General features: G+C 39.9%; 1 protein-coding gene across 5 annotated transcripts; it reads right to left on the reverse strand.

Moving 5' to 3' along the window:
• Positions 1 to 3,999: 3,999 nt before the first annotated feature.
• Positions 4,000 to 19,273, reverse strand: cipca (CLOCK-interacting pacemaker a). Of its 5 annotated transcripts, none has more exons than XM_036962433.1 (4): positions 19,079 to 19,273; positions 7,198 to 7,350; positions 6,708 to 6,853; positions 4,000 to 5,737 (listed from the first exon to the last, which is right to left on the reverse strand). In XM_036962433.1, exons 2-4 carry the CDS (start codon positions 7,292 to 7,294, stop codon positions 4,880 to 4,882), a joined length of 1,101 nt encoding a protein of 366 aa, XP_036818328.1. In that variant the 5' UTR covers positions 7,295 to 7,350; positions 19,079 to 19,273; the 3' UTR covers positions 4,000 to 4,879. The 5 variants fall into 5 exon arrangements, with proteins under 5 accessions (XP_036818328.1, XP_021440554.1, XP_021440556.1 ...); XM_021584879.2 differs by having other exon boundaries at positions 19,083 to 19,272; XM_021584881.2 differs by lacking the exon at positions 7,198 to 7,350 and having other exon boundaries at positions 19,083 to 19,272.
• Positions 19,274 to 19,406: the final 133 nt, after the last annotated feature.

The following is a 19,406-nucleotide window of genomic DNA, read 5'->3' on the forward strand; positions in this document are numbered from 1 at the left end:
CAGGAGTATGGAACATTCTATTGCATAACAACATTTGAACTAGAACACCAATTTAAATACTTTTTGTTGTTGATAAGTTTTCTCTGAAAATAGGAGAAATGTGCTAGCAGTTTGTAGATACACATTCAGACAGTGCTTTACAAGGAGAAACAGAAATCTACAGCAGAGGAAAACAGGGTAAGAATTGAGGTTGCTGATCTTTATGTTCAAACTATTATGTCCATTGTTGTCGTATGGCCTGTACCTACAAATGACCCCAAAGATGATGAACCATAGTTTGGATTTGTTCATGGTGGGATCCTACAATAAGACTGTACACTTGTTCCAAATTTGTTGAGCAAGAGATCGTGCCTTCAGAAAGTATTCATACAGCCTGCATTTAAAATGGATTAAATTGATTTGTTTTCTCACCCATCTACATACCCCATGATAACAAAGTAAAAACGTGTTTTTAGAAAATTTGGCAAATTTATTGAAAATGAAATACAGAAGTATTCACACCCCTGAGTCAATACATGTTATAATCAATCACCTTTGCCACGATTACAGCTGCAAGTCTTTCTGGGTAAGTCTCTAAGAGCTTTGTATACCTAGATTGTACAATATTTGCCCATTATTATTTTCTAAATTCTGTCAAATTGTTTGTTGATCATTGCTAGAAAATCATTGAAGTCTTGCCATAGATTTTTGAAGCCAATTTAAGTAAAAACGAACTATTGATTTTAGGTTATTGTCCTGCTGAAAAGTGAATTCGTCTCCCAGTGTCTAGTGGAAAGCGGACTAAACCAGGTTCCCTCTAGGATTTTACCTGTGCTTAGCACCATTCAGTTTCTTTTTTATCCTGAAGAACTCCCCAGTCCTTACAAGCATACACATAACATGATGCACCCACCACTATGCTTGAAGATATGGACAGTGGTACTCAGTAATGTGTTGTATTTGCCCCAAACATAAGTTTATATTCAGGACAAAAAAAATAATTTTTGCAGCCTTTTTTGCAGTATTACTTTAGTGCCTTGTTGTAAACACGATGCATGTTCTTTTCACTCTTAGTGTAGTATTGTGGAGTAACTACAATGTTGTTGATCCAGCCTCTGTTTTCTCCACACGCACAGCCATTGTATATTTGTAATGGCTGGATATATTGATACACAATCCAAAGTGTAATAACTTCACTATGCTCAAAGAGATATTCAATGTCTGCTTAAAAAAACAAAAAAAAACATCTACCAATAGGTGCCCTTCTTTGAGAGGCATTTGAAAACCTTCCTGGTCTTTCTGGTTGAATCGGTTTAAAATGCACTGCTCGACTGAGGGACTTTACAAATAATTGTACGAGTACAGAGATGAGGTATGTTAAACACTATTATTGCACACAGAGTGATTCCATGCAACTTACAGTATAGTGACTTAAGCAAATGTTCACTTCTGAACTTATTTAGGCTTGCCAGAACAAAGGGGTTGAATACTTGACTCAAGACATTTCAGCTTTTCATTTTCAAATCTAGAATTCCACTTTGACATTATGTGGTATTGTGTGTAGGCCTGTGACAAAACAATCTCAATTGTAGAAATGTCAAATGTAACAACAAAATATGGAAAAAGTCAAGGGGTGTGAATACTTTCTGAAGGCTCTGTATAACATTTTACAGCCCATCTTTAACTGTAATGAATATTTTGGTATTTATTCTGGTATTAGATTCCATCTGGAGCAAATAAATTATCTTATGGAAAAACAAACTGCTTTGTAGAACTATTTAGTCTATTCCTGTTATATTACCAATAAAACAGTTCAATATGGCAGTGGTTTCTGGCTCAGATGGAGTGCGCTCAAAAACACCAACAACAGAGTGTAAAATCATTTCAAAACCACTGTTTATTAAGCAACCATGTCAATGCAAACAATATTTCTTTAAAAAAAGTACAAAAAAGTGCACTTCAGTAAATGATGGTTAAAACGGTCTTTGTGCTATTCTCCAAAGCTAGAATTTTCCTGTACTTTACTTTGTACTGATGATCGCAGTATTTTGCCATACCAATTTTAAAAACATATCAATACCTCCAAATCACTAAGAACACACAACACAAAGCTAGTTACTGTATTACTAGAGAGCCAATAGTTTGAGAAGGCTAGCTTACCTAAACCTTTGAGAGCCATTGTAACATTTATAAATGAATTATCAGTACCTACAACAGTTGTAAGTCTATTACCAAATGCGACATTCTAGTAAATAGATGTACAGTCAAGAAAATACTGAGCACCTACTGTAACTAATATTCTAATCACACTGGACAAAACCAGAAGATCATTAGGCCTACATTTCAGTATTTTGTCAGTCCCGGGACATACACATGTATGACTGACATTTGGCAGTACTTTCTCTTGTTAAAGTTGAAGAACAAAGAGCATTTTATAGGCACAATCAAATAATTGGCCAAAACACAAAGAAAAACTCAAATGAAATGATGTAACTTGCGTTTAGGAAACACATTTAAAATACAAAATCTTTGAATAAGTATTCATTCCTAATAGCATTTAAATATATAAATATGATCACTTCCAAGCTATTTTTACCACTTCCCCCTACATGAACGTTCCAGTAAAGTCCTTTAAAACAAGAACTGCTTCAGCTGAAGACACTTTAGCACAAAGAGTGGGATTCTAGTAAATTACAAATGAGCTGACTAGTAATAACTTCAAATATAAAACATTTTCAACAGTTCTTTCTGTGTTATGTACAATACAGCATGTGAAGGACTAGTTCGTGTTAGAGAGAGATAACAATCAACACAATGCTACTTTTCATCAGCCATCTGACTCCTCCGATCTGAATAAAAAACATTATCATTAAGAAATGTTTTATTAGCCTGCAACCACTGGGGTTTTTCCTCAACTCAAATATTGAATTAAATATTATGATGTAATATGTAGTACAACCTATACTGAACAAAAATAACGCAACAACGTAAATGATATGAACTGTAAATAGTTACAGTTCATATAAGGAAATCAGTCAATTTAAATTAATTATTTAGGCCCTAATCTATGGATTTCACATGACTGGGAAAACAGATATGCATCTGTTGGTCAGATACCTTTAAAAAAATGGTAGGGGCGTGGATCAGAAAACCAGTCAGTATCTGGTGTGACCACCATTTGCCTCATGCATGGCGACACACCTTCGCATAGAGTTGATCAGGCTCTTGATTGTGGCCTGTGGAATGTTGTCCCACTCCTCTTCAATGGCTGTGCAAAGTTGCTGGATATTGGCAGGAACTGGAACACGTTGTCAAACACGTTGATCCAGAGCATACCAAACATGCTCAATGGGTGACATGTCTGGTGAGAATGCAGGCCATGGAAGAACTGGGACATTTTCAGCTTCCAGGAATTGTTGACAGATGCTTGTGAAATGGGGCCGTGCATTATCATGCTGAAACATGAGGTGATGGCGGAGGATAAATGGCACGACATTGGACCTCGGGAACTCGTCACGTATCTCTGTGCATTCAAATTGCCTTCGATAAAATGCAATTGGGTTTGTTGTCCACAGCTTATGCCTGCCCATACCATAAGCCAACCGCCACCATGGGGCACTCTGATCACAACGTTGACGTCAGCAAAGCGCTTGCCCACACAACACCATACACGTCGTCTGCATTGTGAGGCCGATTTGATGTACTGCCAGATTCTATAAAACAATGTTGGAGGTGGCTTATGGTAGAGAAATTAACATTACATTCTATGGCAAAAGCTCAGGTAGACATTCTTGCAGTCTGCATGCCAATTGCACACTCCCTCAAAAGACTTGAGACATCTGTGGCAACTGCACATTTTAGAGTGGCCTTATTGTCCCCAGCACATGTTGCACCTGTGTAATGATCATGCTATTTAATCAGATTCTTGATATGCCACACCTGTCAGGTGGATGGATTATCTTGGCAAAGGAGAAATGTTCATTAACAGGGCTGTTATCTTTGTTTTTGACAGAAAGAAGCTTTTTTGCGTATGGAACCTTTCTGAGAACTTTTATTTCAGCTCATGAAACATGGGACCAACACTTTACATGTTGCGTTTATATTTTTGTTCAGTGTATAATGCAAGACAGTATTTCAATAACATACATAAGAATGGGTGCCGTCACTTCAGTAGCTATAATTTTCTGCATTTAACAGGCATTCATTTTTTGGTCTTTAATTAATAAAATATGCATTGTAACTATGGTGTTTAACTGTACTCTATTCAGTTATTGATGTTGTCCTAATTCAAAGGCAGGTTTAAAAGAAATAGCAACATCAAGGACAAGGCCATATTTCACTAGATGTACATACCTAAAAAAAGACATCATAATACAAAAGCTTTATGTACAGCCCTCTAAAGAATCACAATCAGTAATATACAGTTGAGCGCTGTGCTAGTCTAGTACTGACAAATACTGAAGAGGACATATTGCTAGGCTAGCTAAAATATTCTCAACTATCAACTATGAAATATTCTTAGAGCTGTTCCTAATCTCCCCTTATTGGTTAAAGTTTTAAATGTACACAAAACTCTAATGTTTGGTGTACTTAAATCCTCTTTACAATTTGGTCCCAAAAATGATTATCGTTGTCATAAAGTGATGTTTCTCCCATAATAAAGCAGTTACTGTTCTGGCCAGGTACGGATTAATTCATTGTATTATTTTATCCATACCTATTCCCTGCATGTATTGATAGATGTATTAATCTAGAAGCCATAGCCCTATTGCAAGCAGTACTTGCTATTTAAACCGAACACTGATTATAGGCAAGGGTTCAAGGGTTAAGCACGTTTCTCCATTTGTACTGGTTTACAGCAGGTGTGCTTATGATCCATGCACCTCCTTCTGCTAGTGTCTTATGCCAGGATAACCTGTGGATCCATGGCCTGACACTGCCCCTCCTCAGCCCTGGCAGGGTCTGTGTCTACCTGCAGGGTCAGCTGGAGCCTTGTCCAGACCAGGGGGTCACCACTGCCCAGGGCCTCCACAAACAGATCTGTCTGCTCCTGCAGCTGCTTCAAATGGCCCTGGGTGCGCCGGTTCTGCCTGATCAGCTCCTTGATGCGTAGCGTTATGCCCAGCAGGCCAGAGTTGCTGAGGATGTTGTAGGTGTTGCTGAAGCGTTTACCTTTGTTGTTGTCTGTGGACAGGCCATCTTGGCAGCGGTCGTTGTCGCCCTGGCAACTGCTTGCCTCTGACACAGGTGCACATTTATTGGAGACCACAGCAGTGGCCTCAGTGCCCAGGGAGTGAGGCATGCCTAGGAACTGAGGTATTGGCAGCTTCTGAGAGCTGGCCAGCTGTGTTTGTTTGTCCACAACCTCTATGGTGGCCACTGTTTGGAGGGGTGTCAGAGGCCTTGGCTGGGGGCTATGGGAGCTGTACAGTTTGTCACCATGGTGACGATACCACCGGTTACGCCTCCCGTGATACCCAGGCGTTGAACTTCCTCTCTCAGCCGAAGAGGCCCCCTGCCTCCTGGAGGAGCTCTCCCCAGGGTGAGGGGCGATTTTGGGATAAGATTTCAGTATGGGCAGGTAGTTATTCTTTGAGTCCCGGTGCTTGTCTGAGGAACGCTTTGGAGAGATGTTGTTACTGATGTTGTTGCTGCCGTTGGGGACCATGGGATGGAGGAGGATCACCTGGGACTGGGGGAGAATCTCCAGGGAGGAAGGGAAGCCCCAGGGCTTTACTACTGGAGACATTGGGCTTGGCTGGGGGCATCATAATACCATCTCACTCATTAGATCATACAAAAAGATGGTAATTGACAAAGAAGAATACAGTACTGTAATTGTTACCTGTGTTAAAGCAATGTAGGGCTCTACAGTGATACCATTTAAGGGCATTTGCTCCTAAATATTTTGCTGTGCTGGAATTTTTTTATCTGGGAGCACCAGTGCCCCTAGATAAAAAAAGAATCACCAAGGTAATAATTGTTGTAATGATTTCTTCGCTGTCCCTCAGCCTCAGTAGTATGCAAACATGTCGTGGCACAGACAGAAAAGACATGGGAGAGCTTCTTCAGGAGATATAGGCCAAATGTAGGATATTATCTCAATCTTAAAAAAAATCACATTTTCTGGTGCTCCTAACACTATGTTGTAATTTCTGGCAAGTCTTATAATTAAAGCACCAATCTGCACTTATTACATCAATTTTTGGACATATATTAATGATATAAACCCATTGATTCTTGAAGAGCATAACTTATTTATGCCCCATTAGCTAAGTTCAACCGTCTTACCCCATTAGAAGCCAAAATATAAAACATGTTTTCCAATGTTTGTAAACAAAGTAAAAGTATCTTGTGTGGTTAAATGGTTAAAACTATAATGTTGATATCATGTATGGTCAGTCCTTGCATCCATAGCTCTTTCTATGATTTTGAGGGTGGTTACATTCCTCCAGCCCCGTTCCTCAACCTTTTACCAAAACACTGGTGGGGAAAATGGTTTGTTATTGTTTCAAATGCGGATTGCCGCTTTAGTAACTAAAATATTTTTCATTGTGCTACATTTTTTTCCACTTAGGAGGACACGTGCTCCTTGTAAAAAAAAAGGTCACTGTAGAGCCCTGGAACATTGAAGCTAATAAACCCAACCACAGTACAACTGAACTACAAGCTGAGCAGAGAATAATAGCACATAGGTCACAAACAAGGCTCAGTTTAGTCTACAGTACCAGATTCAGGACTATGTTGTTCATGATGATCATGGGGGAGAGGCCAGGGAAGGATCCTCCGGCTACAGCCACCTGGGGACCTGGGGACCTCACCATGTCCTCCGAGTCAGTTTGGTCCATCACATTCTGGTACCCAGAGCTGGCATCTGGAAAGGAGAAAAAAACAAAACAAAACAAAACATTAATAGAAACACCACCGCCTTTGTTTTCTTTTTGTGCCAAGATCTTGAAGAGCAATTTTGGAAATATTTGCAAGGGTAACAGAGAGATAACAGCTTGAGGTAATAACTCCACAGCCACAGTAAAGATTCCATGGGAATCATGCCCTGACCTAGTCATAGCTGAGTGAACCCACAGCAACAAAAAAAAAAAAATAGGTCACCACTCCTGGTGCTCAAAACAACAATTTCGCTGAGGAAATGGTGATGGCCTAGATTCCTGGATTAGAGTTGATAGAGAGGCAGGGTGTACATTTGTGTGTTTGTAACACCTGAGAAACCGGAGTCCCTCTCAGACTCTGGCTTAGATGCTCTCAGGTGGTACATCATAGTGGATGAGGGCCTCCTGTGGCTCTGTGGTTTGCTCATCTTTGCTCTTCCTTGGACCTCTCAAACCAAACCATCTACAATGGGGTTGAATCGTCCTAATCATAGAAATAAAAAAAAGTTATAGTTAGAGCCAATAATCACAGTGTAGTAAGGCTACACATCACATGAAACATTTAACAACAGTTTCAACCTAGCCGCATATGGAGTAAAATTCACTAGGCAAGCAATCTAGCTAACGTTAGCAGACAGTAACAAACAACAAACAGTTAGCCACAATAATCACGCTTGCGTACTGTCAAGAGAGCAAGCCAATAACAGCTTACTAGCGATCCACCTCATTTTCAAACGTTGCTATGGGCAAAGCCAAACAACGGAAGTGATGCTTTAGACTTCCGCTCTACTGCAGCACGCCGGTGATTTAAAAGAGTACATTTATAGAGTATAAAAGTAAAGTACACAAGTGTAATTTCATATTAATTTAATTCAACTATAATGATAAACTATAGGCTATTAACTATAAAAACAAAGGTGGGCATCCACACTAGAGGAATGTTTGTTTTACAGTCCTACACCTGTCAATCAACTGATCAAGGCATGCAACTGCATGCTGCCTATTAATAAAGTGGCAAAACAGACCATTCATGAGGTCTCTAACGCATATACTGGTTCAGCCCATTCAGTGCTTTCAGGGTGTGATCATTGTCATAGTGACAACTGCAAGTAATACTTCCATGTACATGTAGTCCTAATGAAAAATAATATTAGGCCTAACTCGTATTTAAATTGATCAATTCAACAACAAATGCAGTTTAGCCTGCACGTCTTATACAACATGTCATTGTCTCATTGCTCAAGTGGTTTGTAAGTGATTTCAATGTTTCCATTATTCTTGTTTTGTACTTATTATCCCTTTTTCTCCCCAATTTTGTACGAACTGGGGAGAGGCAAAGGTTGAGAGCCATCCGTCCTCCGAAACACGACCCGACAAGCCGCACTGCTTCTTGACACACTGCTCGCTTAACCCGGAAGCCAGCCGTACCAATGTGTTGGAGGAAACACAGTACAGCTGGAGCCCTGAAGTCAGCGTGCATGCGTGCATGCGTCCGGCCGCCACAAGGAGTTGCTAGAGCGCGATGGGACAAGGACATCCCAGCCAACCAAACCCTCCCCTAACCCGGACGAATTGTGCACCGTCTCATGGGTCTCCCAGTCGCGGCGGGTTGCGACACAGCCCGGGATCGAACATGGATCTGTAGTGACACCCTCTAGCACGGCGATGCAATGCCTTAGACCACTGCGCCACTCAGGAGGCCCTATTTCCATGTTTCTAATGGTTGTCAATTCCTTTTGGTCTTCTTTTTCACTGAGCTCATCTCTCTGTATGTCCTGTGCAACTATTTGCAACGCATCAGTACAACAATGTTATCATAACAGGCTAAAAATGATCACACCAATGCACTTTCTCTCCTAAAACTTAACCCCGACATGCATTTTCTATGCTGTAGGCCTGTTTTACATTGAGCAATTAGCAAGAGCAAGCCTGCTTCTTTCCCTGAATAGGCTATTAGGCCTAGAATTTAAAAATGTTTTTCCTGTGAACGCAAAGCTTCACTATTGATAGGCCTACATTTTTAGACAAGAAAAATATTATACCTGGGCTAAAAAAAACAATGCAATGAGGAATGTATTGTTATCAAGTGAGTACAAAATTATTGTCTAAAAGGCTGTAAACTGCAGCGATTTAGACAAATTTGAATAACCGTTCAAACGTTCTATTTTATTTAATGCCTAAATAACTGCATAGTCCTACAGCCTAAGCCTTTGTTATGCAACCATTTGGATCAGTTTGGGTCTATTCTCAACAGTTTAGAAGGTCCAGAAAGGTACATTAGCAGGCTACTCATAGTGTATTTTGTCAGGATGTAGCCTGGTGAAGATAGGCCTGCTACTATAAGAAAATATGGACTTATCCAACTCTCCGCGCATTCTTAATGCTGTAGCCTATTTTACATTCAGCAAGAAGAGCAAGCGTGCATCTCTCCTCCAATAGGCTCTTAGTAGGCTAAAGAAAATCAGTCGAAATAAGTTTTTGTAGACTGTATTTTCCTGAGAAGCCACAAGATTTAAGAGGAATAGCCATGGCAGTGGAGAGGCCAGGTGCGTAATTGCGCAACAGAAGAATGATGACAGACAGGCTCGAGATGTAGGCTATAGCCTAAGATGCGAATGCATATTTGCCCATAATTCATAGTTCAACATTAGGCTTAATATCACAGTGAATATATCCAGTCCATTTACACAGCGAAATAAAAAAAAGTTAAATCAGATAACGAAATCATAGGTTGCCTCTACACTACATGCGCTCCCGAGGTTGGGCTGAGTGCGCTCCCTCCTAGTACACTGGTGCACACCTAGCTAGAAAAGCTAACCTATTGTTCTAGGGACAAGACATGTATCATACCTAGGCTACAACAACACAAAGTAATGAAGAACTTCACTAAGTTAGTACACAACTCTAGTCTAGGCTGTAAACTGCAGTGAATAGCCTGTCATTTGTATAACCACGCAAAAGCCTGCCTTTTGAATGCATATTCACCTCGAAAGAACTGCATCAAGCCTGCCTGATTGGGCAACCATTTGGGGCAGTTATGTTTTTTTTCTAAGCAAACTAGCCGACAAGGTCCAGGCACATCATCAGCAGGGTCGACCCGGCAGAGCCAAACCTGTTTTGAGCCCTACCTGTTTAGCAATATAAATATATATATACACTGCTCAAAAAAATAAAAGGGAACACTTAAACAACACAATGTAACTCTAAGTCTATTTCTGTGAAATCAAACTGTCCACTTAGGAAGCAACACTGATTGACAATAAATTTCACATGCTGTTGTGCAAATGGAATAGACAACAGGTGGAAATTATAGGCAATTAGCAAGACACCCCCAATAAAGGAGTGGTTCTGCAGGTGGTGACCACAAACCACTTCTCAGTTCCTATGCTTCCTGGCTGATGTTTTGGTCACTTTTGAATGCTGGCGGTGCTTTCACTCTAGTGGTAGCATGAGACGGAGTCTACAACCCACACAAGTAGCTCAGGTAGTGCAGCTCATCCAGGATGGCACATCAATGCGAGCTGTGGCAAGAAGGTTTGCTGTGTCTGTCAGCGTAGTGTCCAGAGCATGGAGGCGCTACCAGGAGACAGGCCAGTACATCAGGAGACGTGGAGGAGGCCAACAACCCAGCAGCAGAACCGCTACCTCCGCCTTTGTGCAAGGAGGAGCAGGAGGAGCACTGCCAGAGCCTTGCAAAATGACCTCCAGCAGGCCACAAATGTGCATGTGTCTGCTCAAACGGTCAGAAACAGACTCCATGAGGTTGGTATGAGGGCCCGACGTCCACAGGTGGGGGTTGTGCTTACAGCCCAACACCGTGCAGGACGTTTGGCATTTGCCAGAGAACACCAAGATTGGCAAATTCGCCACTGGCGCCCTGTGCTCTTCACAGATGAAAGCAGGTTCACATTGAGCACATGTGACAGACGTGACAGAGTCTGGAGACGCCGTGGAGAACGTTCTGCTGCCTGCAACATCCTCCAGCATGACCGGTTTGGCGGTGGGTCAGTCATAGTGTGGGGTGGCATTTCTTTTTCTTTTCTTTTCTTCTCCATGTGCTCGCCAGAGGTAGCCTGACTGCCATTAGGTACCAAGATGAGATCCTCAGACCCCTTGTGAGACCATATGCTGGTGCGGTTGGTCCTGGGTTCCTCCTAATGCAAGACAATGCTAGACCTCATGTGGCTGGAGTGTGTCAGCAGTTCCTGCAAGAGGAAGGCATTGATGCTATGGACTGGCCCGTCCGTTCCCCAGACCTGAATCCAATTTAGCACATCTGGGACATCATGTCTCGCTCCATCCACCAATGCCACGTTGCACCACAGACTGTCCAGGAGTTGGCAGATGCTTTAGTCCAGGTCTGGGTGGAGATCCCTCAGGAGACCATCCGCCACCTCAGCAGGAGCATGCCCAGGCGTTGTAGGGAGGTTATACAGGCACGTGGAGGCCACACACACTACTGAGCCTCATTTTGACTTGTTTTAAGGACATTACATCAAAGTTGGATCAACCTGTAGTGTGGTTTTCCACTTTAATTTTGAGTGTGACTCCAAATCCAGACCTCCATGGGTTGATACATTTGATTTCCATTGATAGTTTTTGTGTGATTTTGTTGTCAGCACATTCAACTATGTAAAGAAAAAAGTATTTAATAAGAATATTTCATTCACTCAGATCTAGGATGTGTTATTTTAGTGTTCCCTTTATTTTTTTGAGCAGTATATATATATATATATATATATATATATATATATATATATATTAAATGTGGATAGAGATATATATATATTAAATGTGGATAGAGATATATATATTAAATGTGGATAGAGATATATAAATGTGGTATATATATATATATATATATATATATATATATATATATATATATATATATATATATACCACAAGTACCACACACCAACTCATTCCAGGGTATCTTTATTTTTAAAATGTTCTACATTGTAAAATAATAGTGAAGACATCTAAACTATGAAATAAACACATATGGAATCATGTAGTAACCAAAAAAGTGTTAATCAAATCAAAATATATTTTATATATTTGAGATTCTTCAAAGTAGCCACCCTTTGCCTTGATGACAGCTTTGCACACTCTCGGTATTCTCTCAACCAGCTTCATGAGATAGTCACCTGGAATGAATTTCGATTAACAGGTGTGCTTTGTTAAAAGTTAATTTGTGGAATTTCTTTCCTTCTTAATGTGTTTGCCAATCAGTTGTGTTGTGACAAGGTAGGAATGGTAAACAGAATATACTATTTGGTAAAAGACCAAGTCCATATTATGGCAAGAACAGATCAAATAAGCATCAAATTAAATCAAATGTATTTATATAGCCCTTCTTACATCAGCTGATATCTCAAAGTGCTGTTCTGAAACCCAGCCTAAAACCCCAAACAGCAAGCAATGCAGGTGTAGAAGCACGGTGGATAGGAAAAACTCCCTAGAAAGGCCAAAACCTAGGAAGAAACCTAGAGAGGAACTAGGCTATGAGGGGTGGCCAGTCCTCTTCTGGCTGTGCTGGGTGGAGATTATAACAGAACATGGCCAAGATGTTCAAATGTTCGTAAATGTTTCATGACAGTCCATCATTACTTTAAGACATGAAGGTAACTCCATGCAGAAAATGTCAAGAACTTTGCAAATTTCTTCAAGTGCAGTCGCAAAAACCATCAAGCGCTGTGATGAAACTGGCTTTCATGAGGACCGCCACAGGAAAGGAAGACCCAGAGTTACCTCTGCTGCAGAGGATAAGTTAGTTAGCTTCATAAGGTAAAAGGGGCAGCATTTTCACCTTTGGATAAATAGCATGCCCAATTTCAACTTCCTGCTAATCATGCCAAGAATATAAGATATGCATATTAGTAGTAAATTTGGATAGAAAACACTCTGAAGTTTCTAAAAATGTTTGAATCATGTCTGTGAGTATAACAGAACTTATGTAGCAGGCAAAACCCTGAGGACTAACCGTTTTTTGAGGTCTTTGTCTGTTCAATGAGTTCTCATTGGGAAACTATATTTCTTAGGAACTTGTTTTCAGTTCCTACCGCTTTCACTGGATGCCACCAGTCTGGAATTTGGTTGAGGTTATTCCTTTGTGCAATGAAGAAGTACGGCCATCTAGGAACTGCGTAACACTATTTGAGAGTTGCGTAAGACTTGAAAAGTAGCTTGGTTTGTTGTCTTCCTGTATTGAACAGATAGACCCATCTTCAATTTGATCGATTATTAACGTTTAAAAATAGCTAAAGTTGTATTACAAAGGTTTGAAATGTTTTGGCAAAGTTTACAGGCAACTTTTGAGATATTTTGTAGTGACGTTTGGAAGCTGTTTTTTTCTGGATCAAACGCGCCAAATAAATGGACATTTTGGATATATATGGACGGAATTAATCGAACAAAAGGACCAATTGTGATGTTTATGGGACATATTGGAGTGCCAACAAAAGAAGCTTGTCAAAGGTAAGGCATGTTTTATATTTTATTTCTACGTTTTGTGTAGCGCCTGCAGGGTTGAAATATACCCTCTTTGTTTACTGTTGTGCTATCATCAGATAATAGCTTCTTATGCTTTCGCCGAAAAGCCTTTTAAAAATCTGACATGTTGGCTGGATTCACAACGAGTGTAGCTTTAATTTAGTATATTACATGTGTGATTTAATGAAAGTTTGATTTTTATATCATTTTATTTGAATTTGCCGCGCTGCATTTTCCCTGGCTTTTGGCCAAGTGGGACGCAAGCGTCCCCTATATCATAAGGAGTTAGAATTACCAGCCTCAGATTGCAGCCAAAATAAACGGTTCACAGTTCAAGTAATAGACACATCTCAACATCAACTGTTCAGAGGAGACTTCGTGAATCAGGCCTTCATGGTTGAATTGCTGCAAAGAAATCACTACTAAAAGGCCATCAATAAGAAGAAGAGACTTGCTTAGGCCAAGAAACATGAGCAATGGACATTAGACCGGTGGAAATCTGTTCTTTGATCTGATGAGTCCAAATTTTAGATATTTGGTTCCAACCGCCATGTCTTTGAGACGCAGAGTAGGTGAATGGATGATCTTTGCATGTGTGGTTCCCACCTTGAAGCATGGAGGAGGTGTGATGGTGTGGGAGTGCTTGGCTGGTGACGCCGTCTGTGATTTATTTAGAGATCAAGGCACACTTAACCAGCATGGCTACCACAACATTCTGCAGCGATACAACATCCCATCTGCTTTGCGCTTGGTGGGACTATCATTTGTTTTTCAACAGGACAATGACCCAAAACACACCTCCAGGCTGTGTAAGAGTGATGGAGTGCTGCATCAGATGACCTGGCCTCCACAATCACCCGACCTCAACCCAATTGAGATGGTTTGGGATGAGTTGGACCGCAGAGTGAAGGAAAAACAGCCAACAAGTGCTCAGAATTTGTGGTAACTCCTTCAAGACTGTTATTTGTTGCCTGTAAGTTCAATAAATTGGTATAAATATTTTCGAAGAAGTATGGATCATCCTGATTTGGACCGTATAGATTAATGAGCCAAATCTCTTTTTCGTTCACTTTCATATTCAAAAAGATCCACCTACCATGCAAATCATTCCTGACTCTTTGTACTAGAGGTTGACCGATTAAATCGGCATGGCCTATTAATTAGGGCCGATTTCAAGTTTTCATAACAATCGGCTTTTTTGGATGCCGATTATGGCCGATAACATTGCAATCCACGAGGAGACTGTATGGCAGGCTGACCACCTGTTACACGGTTTAGCATCAAAGGGACCCTGTGGCTGCAAGGAGGTAAGTTGCTAGCTAGCAAGGTAAGTTGATAGCTAGCATTAAACTTATCTTATAAAAAACAATCAATCTTCACATAATTACTAGTTAACTACACATGGTTGATGATATTACTTGGTTAACTAGCTTGTCCTGCATTGCATATAATCAAAGGGTTTCCTGTTCATTTGTCATAGAATAACCGCCTTCTTCAACTTCCCCAAACGGGTGATGATTTAACAAAAGCGCATTCACAAAAAAAGCACAATTGTTGTACAAATGTACATAACCATAAAAATCAATGCCTTTCTTGAAATCAATACACAGAAGTATATTTTTTGAAACCTGCATATTTAGTTCAAATAAATTAATGTTAACAGGCGATATTAACTCGGGAAATTGTGTCACCTCTCTTGCACCCAGTGCAAGCAGAGTCAAAGTATATGCAGGAGTTTGGGCCGCCTGGCTCGTTGCAAGCTGTGTGAAGATGTACAACTTTTTTTTTTCTAAATGACAGTTTACGGATTTGACCATATTAATGACCAAAGGCTTGTATTTCTGTGTGTTTATTATATTATAATTAAGTATATGATTTGATATTTGATAGAGCAGTCTGACTGAGCAGTGGTAGGCAGCAGCAGGCTTGTAAGCATTCATTCAAAAAGCACTTTACTGCGTTTGCCAGCAGCTCTTAGCAATGCTTTAGGCACAGCACTGTTTATGACTTCAAGCCTATCAACTCCCAAGATTAATTTGGCAATACTAAGGTGCCTATAAGAACATCCAATAGTCAAAGGTATATGAAATACATAAAAATGGTATAGAGCGAAATAGTCAACGCATCATAATTCCTATAACTACAACCTGAAACTTCTTAACTGAGAATATTGAAGACTCATGTTAAAAGGAACCACCAGCTTTCATATGCTCTCATGTTCTGAGCATGGAACTTAAACGTTAGCTTTTTTTACATGGCACATACTGCACTTTTACTTTCTTCTCCAACACTGTTTTTGCATTATTTAAACCAAATTGAACATGTTTCATTATTTATTTGAGACTAAATAGATTTTATTTATCTATTATGTCAAGTGAAAATAAAAGTGTTCATTGAGTATTGTTGTAATTGTCATTATTACACACATATATATAATTAAAAACAAATCGGCTGATTAATCGGTGTCGGCTTTTTTTGGTCCTCCAATAAAATCGGTATCGGCGTTGAAAAATCATAATTGGTCGACCTCTAAATTGCACATTCAGATCGAAATTTTTGTTAATTAATATCAAATCACACCTTTCAAGTTCCTTTGTCCATGACAGAAAATTATTTCACCACCCTATTCCTTTTTCCACACAACTTCATCTAAGGCTGTAGAGTGAGTTTCCTATAACTTTTAGCCACGTAAAGACACATCTTTTTTTATAATCTGCTAAACCGTTACAATTATAACTAGCTATACTTATCATCCCTTAGCATAACTAGATACTTTTCTCAGTCTAATTTGACCATAATTAGTGCTTGTAAAGTTACTGTCATAAGAGGTATTATGACAGTCAAAATTAGAGCTTTCAAATGTCTGATATTTAGAATTCAAGAAATAGGTTCTAGCAATATTTGTTTTTATTCCCTTGCCTGTTTTCCTGTGAGCCAATGCCACAGATGTTAGGAAATTGAGACAAGATATTATGTATGTAGTAAATCTGAGTAGATTGATGTGTATGATATTGGACGTGATTTAGTGAGAGCGTGTATGATGTCTGTATAAGAGTAAAACTATAATGTGTGATGTCCAAATAATTAATATCCCTGCCAATTTGCATGGTTGAGTGTCTATGTGTGTAAAATGTAGTGCAACCTAAATATTCAGGATGATAATTGTAATCCATATCGTATCACCATCATAGTTGCATCATAATTACCTTTAACATCATTGAAAAACACATCCCAGCATTTCCATAGCAATTGACGTTTCACATGATCGAGAAAGAGACCTTGCATTACTATAGAGACGGCTTCATTACAGTACAAATTAGTGATGAACCGATATGACATTTTTGGCCAATACCGATATCCAATATTTTCCTTACCAAAAAACATGACACCGATAACCGATATTTAAAATTCAAGCGGCCTTTTAAGCATTCTAGTACAGTTAAATAGTTAACACACACACTCAAGGACACAGCAGTCTAAGGCACTGCATCCCAGTACAAGTTGCGTCACTAATGTCCCTGGTTCGAATCCTGGCTGTATCACATCCGGACGTGATTGGGAGTCCCATAGGGCGACGCACAATTGGCCCAGCACCGTCCGGGCCATCATTGTAAATAAAACTTTGTTCTTAACTGACTTCCTAGTTAAATAAAGGACACACACACACCAAAAAGTTATTTTGTTGGCATTTACATATGTCTCCATTACCAGTAAAACATAATCAAACCTATTTCTTTCATTTACCTGCTGTGCTTTTTCGTTGTTCATTTGACATGTCAAATAACACTATTTCAGGTGTCAAATAACACAAGAGAATCTGTTTCAGGAGCTATATAGTTAGCTAGCCAAGGTGTCGTCATCTAAAATAACCCTAATTTATAAGAGAGTTCTTATTTGATTAATGGTGCTCGGACCCATCTATGTGAAGCTAGCCACAATAAGGATAAGCCACAATAGTGGACTTTGCGGTTATCCTTCAAAATAAAAGTACAGCATAATTCTACTATGTATTCATTTGCATCACTGTCAATGGCATACTTTTATTTTGAAGGCAAACTGCAAATTCCACTATTGTGCGTAATCCTTATTATGGCTAGCTTCATAACCCCATTCAGTTGAGCCTCCCTAGCCAGATGAAGCTATCTTTGGGCAACAGGGTTAATTAGCTGGTTAGCTATTTACTTTCATGAACTGAAGTTCAATTTTAATAGGCGAACAACAAGTTAATACTTACTTACAAGGATTCCTAATCATTGCTAAGAATAGTGAAAATGACTGCAGTTCCTACTGGTTATTATTTTCAGGCTGGTTGTATTGGTGCTAGCTAGGTACCAAGCTAACACTAGCTGCCCTAGTAGTTGCGATTGAACAAATTATGCTTTATTATGAACACAGTATTGTAAAAACATTGTTCGTGGTCTGTGTTTGTTTTTTTGTACAGCTTTGACAGTGACACTATCTTTTTTTGACACGCAAAGACCCAAACGGCGTTCCATAGTATGTCGTGAAGATAACAGCAGTGACGCTATTACTGTGCAACTCTGGTAGGGCAACATCTGAACAATAGCACACTTGGTAGTGTGTACCGGTGACGAAAGCCAACATCCCCAACGACAGAGAAAGGTTGATTGTCAAGGGCAATGAATTCCATTATCTTGGCTTTAATGGATTTTGCCTTTGAGTTGTCTCGCTGAAATGTTCTTACTCTTTCAAATGACTCCTCAAAATGTTGACTGCTCGATCCACACAGCAGACATTGTGTGGGCTAGGTTAGGAATGTGGCGTTATTATGTCATGTACCTACTTTATATAAGATATACATAGTAGCTTTGACATTGATTTCTAACATCGGTCTAGTTTAACAACTAGAAATCGGCTGATACCCATGTTGGCATTTTTAGCTAATATCGGCCGATTCTGATATGTTCACCAATATATCGCGCATCCCTAGTACATATGTATCCCGTACAATATGTTATTATTCCCCAATGCCCCTATTCTGATATCTTCTCTTTGCTTGTTGTAAACATATAAACATGTAGACAAATACATAGACAAACAAACATATTGAATTATAGAACAGTTCTCGACAATAGAGGGAGAAAAAATAGTGAGAAAGACATGAGTGAGAGAAGAGAGCGAGATCAAGTGTATGTGTAAGTCCGTATGTGTAAGCGAGCATGTAATTGAGTAGTATGTGTTCATATCCACCTCATAGTGTTCAGATATTTGTACAGTTCCCGTACTTTTTTTTCGTAACCTGAAGTCCCTTTAGAATTTACTACAGCCATGGTGTTGTAGAGCTCTCTCGGAATAGCTGTCCGTCTATAAAAATAGTTTGTCCCTCTGCTAACAGACACAGCTAATTCGGGGATTTCTAGTGGCACGCACATGAAGAGCGCGAGCGCAGGGGGAAGTTGTATCCATAGTCTCCCCGTTTGGCTTCCGTTTTTTAAAAGCGTTCGAAAATGAGGTGGATATCAATCTCTAAAGTTAGCTACACAGCTAACTGCATTAGCCAGCTGTGTTTGCTAGCTTGTCGTTTACGCTGCGCCCCTTCGCCCGCCATGTCTGGACTGGTTGAACCGAGATTGTTGTTGTCCGGCTCTGCTCAGTCAAAACACGGTGCTGTGTAGGCTACATCGGACTTTGAAAGTGGCGGAGCACTGCCAACAATGCAATCACGAGATCACAAAATCAAATATATCGTTTTGTACCTACTTTAAGTGTTGAGTCCTCTTGAAAATTCGACAACGTAGACGTGTTCACATTCACAACTATTAAACTAAAATAGTTCGCATTGCTTTCGCTTCGATGAAAGACCAAAACTTTTCAATTTAAAACGGATTTCAACACTAGCCTTTGCCGTATAACTGGGCAGCAGGCGTTGCTAAGGAAACTGTGGAGACGTCACTCCCTCTATTTTTTTCAAGCGTTCCTATTGGTGTACAACATTGGCATTGCGACCAGAGCGATGTATTTAGCAAACGTGACCCACGTGATATGGCTTGATCAGAACCAACATTAACATCATATGTGCGATGT

This window comes from Oncorhynchus mykiss, chromosome 25, assembly GCF_013265735.2.
Source record: "Oncorhynchus mykiss isolate Arlee chromosome 25, USDA_OmykA_1.1, whole genome shotgun sequence".
Taxonomy (NCBI): Eukaryota; Metazoa; Chordata; class Actinopteri; order Salmoniformes; family Salmonidae; genus Oncorhynchus; species Oncorhynchus mykiss.

Bases quoted from the DNA above. Each gene is read 5' to 3' on its own strand.
- cipca (XM_021584878.2), bottom strand. From the start codon at position 7,046: ATGACTAGGTCAGGGCATGATTCCCATGGAATCTTTACTGTGGCTGTG. The intron at 5,738-6,707 runs GTACTGTAGACT...TGATGCCCCCAG, and splicing joins ACAACATAGTCCTGAATCTG to CCAAGCCCAATGTCTCCAGT.